This window comes from Theropithecus gelada, chromosome 14, assembly GCF_003255815.1.
Source record: "Theropithecus gelada isolate Dixy chromosome 14, Tgel_1.0, whole genome shotgun sequence".
NCBI lineage: Eukaryota > Metazoa > Chordata > Mammalia > Primates > Cercopithecidae > Theropithecus > Theropithecus gelada.
Window position 1 is genome coordinate 9,176,536 of NC_037682.1, and position 3,883 is coordinate 9,180,418.

Here is a 3,883-nt window from a genome sequence, read left to right on the forward strand (position 1 = left end):
TCTCAAAAAAAAAAAAAAAAATTTACGTGCTCCAAGAAGTACAAAGAAAAAGTCAAAGCTACAGCCGCTGACGGCCAGAGCTGGGCCCTCCTGCCTCATGCGCGTGGCTGCGCACATGCTGTCCTGTTACTCATTTCTTTTTTTCTTTTTTTTTTGAGACGGAGTCTCGCTCTGTCGCCCGGGCTGGAGTGCAGTGGCGCGATCTCGGCTCACTGCAAGCTCCGCCTCCCGGGCTTACGCCATTCTCCTGCCTCAGCCTCCCGAGTAGCTGGGACCACAGGCGCCCGCCACCTCGCCCGGCTAGTTTTTTGTATTTTTTTAGTAGAGACGGGGTTTCACCGTGTTCGCCAGGATGGTCTCGATCTCCTGACCTCGTGATCCGCCCGTCTCGGCCTCCCAAAGTGCTGGGATTACAGGCTTGAGCCACCGCGCCCGGCCTCATTTCTTTTTTTCTTTTGAGACAGTCTTGCACTGTCGCTCAGGCTGGAGTGCAGTGGTGCGATTGCGGCTCCCTGCAAGCTCCGCCTCCTGGGTTCACGCCATTCTCCTGAGTAGCTGGGACTACAGGCGTCTGCCACCACGTCCGGCTAATTTTTTTTGTATTTTTAGTAGAGACGGGGTTTCACCATGTTAGCCAGGATGGTCTCGATCTCCTGACCTTGTGATCCGCCCGCCTTGGCCTCCCAAAGTGCTGAGATTACAGGCGTGAGTCAACGCGCCCAGGCTACTCATTTTTTTTTTTTTTTTTTTGAGAGGGCGTCTCACTCTGTCGCCCAGGCGGGAGTGCAGTGGCCGGATCTCAGCTCACTGCAAGCTCCGCCTCCCGGGTTCCCGCCATTCTCCTGCCTCAGCCTCCCGAGTAGTTGGGACTACAGGCAACCGCCACCTCGCCCGGCTAGTTTTTTTGTACTTTTTAGTAGAGACGGGGTTTCACCGTGTTCGCCAGGATGGTCTCGATCTCCTGACCTCGTGATCCGCCCATCTCGGCCTCCCAAAGTGCTGGGATTACAGGCTTGAGCCACCGCGCCCGGCTTTTTTTTTTTTTTTTTGAGATGGAGTCTCACTCTGTTGCCCAGGCTGGAGTGCAGTGGCGCAATCTCCGCTCACTGCAAGCTCTGCCTCCCAGGTTCACGCTATTCTCCTGCCTCAGCCTCCCGAGTAGCTGGGACTACAGGCACCTACCACCACACCTGGCTACTTTTTTGTATTTTCAGTAGAGACGGGGTTTCACCATGTTAGCCAGGATGGTCTCGATCTCCTGACCTCGTGATCTGCCTGCCTCGGCCTCCCAAAGTGCTGGGATTATAGGCATGAGCCACTGCGCCTGGCCTATTATTTATTTATTTTTTGAGACAGAGTTTCGTTCTTGTTGCCCAGGCTGGAGTGTAGTAGTGTGATCTTGGCTCACCGCAACCTCTGCCTCCTGGGTTCAAGCGATTCTCCTGCCTCAGCCTCCCAAGTAGCTGGGACTACAGGTGCCCACCACCACGCCCAGCTAATTTTGTATTTTTAGTAGAGATGAGGTTTCTCCATGTTGGTCAGGCTGGTCTCGAACTACTGACCTCAGGTGATCCGCCTGCCTTGGCCTCCCAAAATGCTAGGATTACAGGCGTGAGCCACTGTGCCCGGCCAGGGTATTCCTTTTTAAAAATAGGGTCTCGGGCCGGGCGTGGTGTTTCACTCCTGTAATCCCAGCACTTTCGGAGGCCAAGGCGGACGGATCACGAGGACAGGAAATCGAGACCATCCTGGCTAACATGGTGAAAAGCCATCTCTACTAAAAATACAAAAAATTAGCCGGGCGTGGTGGCGGGCACCTGTAGTCCCAGCTACTTGTGAGGCTGAGGCAGGAGAATCGCTAGAACTGGGGAGGCAGAAGTTGCAGTGAGCCAAGATCACGCCACTGCACTCCAGCCTGGGTGACAGAGCGAGACTCCGTCTCAAAAATAAATAAACAAATTAATTAATTAATTAAAAAAATATATATAGGGTCTCATCGTTGTCACCCAGGCTGCAGTGCAGTGGTACAATCGTAGCTCACTGCAAACCTCCAACTCCTGGGCTCAGAGATACTCTTGCCTCATCAGCCTCCCAAGAAGGTGCACTACAGGCATATACCACCATGCTCAGCTAATTTTAAGTATATTTTGTAGAGACAGGGTCTCACTCTGTTGTCCAGGCTGGTCTTGAACTTCCGGGCTCAAGCGATCCTCTTTATCTTGGCCTCCCAAAGTACTGGGATTACAGGTGTGAGCCACTGTGCCCTACCTGGGTACTGTATTTTTACCAGCTGCACTGAACACCCCAGGATGTGGTCACAACAGTGATTTACCCAACGCTTTATTTATTTATTTATTTATGAATGAGACGGAGTCTTGCTCTGTCTCCCAGGCTGGAGTGGAAAGATGCAATCTCGGCTCACGGCAACCTCCGCCTCCCAGGTTCAAGCGTTTTTCCTGCCGCAGCCTCCCAAGTAGCTGGAATTACAGGTGCCCATCACACACCTCGCTAACTTTTTTGTATTTTTAGAAGCGACAGGGTTTAACCATGTTGGCCAGCCTGACCTCAGGTGATCCTCCCGCCTCGGCCTCCCAAAGTGCTGGGATTACAGGCGTGAGCCACCGTGCCCTGCCTACCCAACACTTTAATAACAGATGTTGAGTAGTTTCCCGGATCACATCCTGGACAATGCTGCAGAACACGTCTGTGATGTGGCAGTGAGAAGGGACAGGAAAGGCACTATGGCCAAGGCCCAGGCTCGCCCTGCTCACAGCTGGGTCCTGAGATGGAGGCCAGCTCACACTGGGTCTGGAGCTGCTCTGCAATGCCTGTCCTCAGGAACGCCCCCCGGTGTGTGCATGTGCATGCGTGTTTGTGTGTGCCTGTGCACGGAAGGGCTGCTCACCGTCCTCCACGTAGTCGATGGTGGAGAGATGCTGGATCCGGCTGGACACCACGCTGCCCTGCCTCCGCAGCTTGGGGCGCTGAACAGGAGCCGGTGAGGAGCTGGGGTCTGAGGGCGGGCCTGTCGCACTGTCCTGGGGGCCTGCGGGCTCCGCCACCTGGCTCAGTTCAATGCAGTACTCAATGAGGCTGCTCATCAGTTCGGCCTGGGGAGGAGGGAGCAGTGTGATGCCTGGCCAGACCCCCCTTCCATGCCTGTTGCTGAGTCTGAAATGAGCTCTGCTCTCTGGATGGGGAAGCAGGGGAGGGGACACACATCGCTCAGGAGGGAGGGAGGGAGTGGGGAGGCGGGGGAGGTGTCCCACTCGGATGACTGTGAAGGTGAGTCCTGGTGGATGAGGAGGGGTCCCCAGGTCTGGGAGTTCGGGTGGGAAAGAAAGAACATTCTAGTCAGAAGGCATAGCCCAGGAAGGCTGACCCTGTGGGCAGAAGAGGTAGGGAGGGAGGGGGAAAGGAGCCCGGCTGCTGCAAAGAGGAGGAAGAGTGGGGAGGCGGGGCGGGGAGGCGGGGCGGGGAGGCGGGGCAGGGAGGCGGGTAGTGCTGGCTGGGAGGAAAACCTGTAGCCAGGAGGAAGGGGCGAGATGTCACAGGGCAGGGGCGGGCGGCTCCCCGACAGCACATTCTTCAAAAGTGACTCCTACTCAACAGGTGTGAACCATGAGGCACACTGACAGAAAATATACAGCAGCCGGGTACCAGCAGGCACAGCTGGGCACCAAGGACAGGGCCCTCAGGGGTCTGAGGGAGTCACAGACAGAGGGCATCAAGAGGGTGGTGCCCCTTAGTCAGGACACAGGTATTTCCTGAGTGCCTCCCACGTGCCAGGCACTGCTGCAGGCCTAGGACAAGGTGAGTCCAAGTAGACAGGAATGGTCACCTGTGCTCCTGACTGGTGGGGCTGGGTCGAACGCTGGGAGTG

At 55.8% G+C, this 3,883-nt stretch overlaps 1 protein-coding gene across 1 annotated transcript in view; it reads right to left on the minus strand.

The window, feature by feature from the left end:
• The window catches only part of FRMD8 (FERM domain containing 8), a 9,100-nt gene extending 5,966 nt beyond the window's left edge, over window positions 1–3,134 (minus strand). Inside the window, exon 1 of the mRNA XM_025358493.1 lies at window positions 2,906–3,134. Within this exon, the coding sequence (XP_025214278.1) occupies window positions 2,906–3,101 (196 nt within the window). The 5' untranslated portion in view covers window positions 3,102–3,134. The remainder of the gene's footprint in view (window positions 1–2,905) is intronic.
• Window positions 3,135–3,883: the final 749 nt, after the last annotated feature.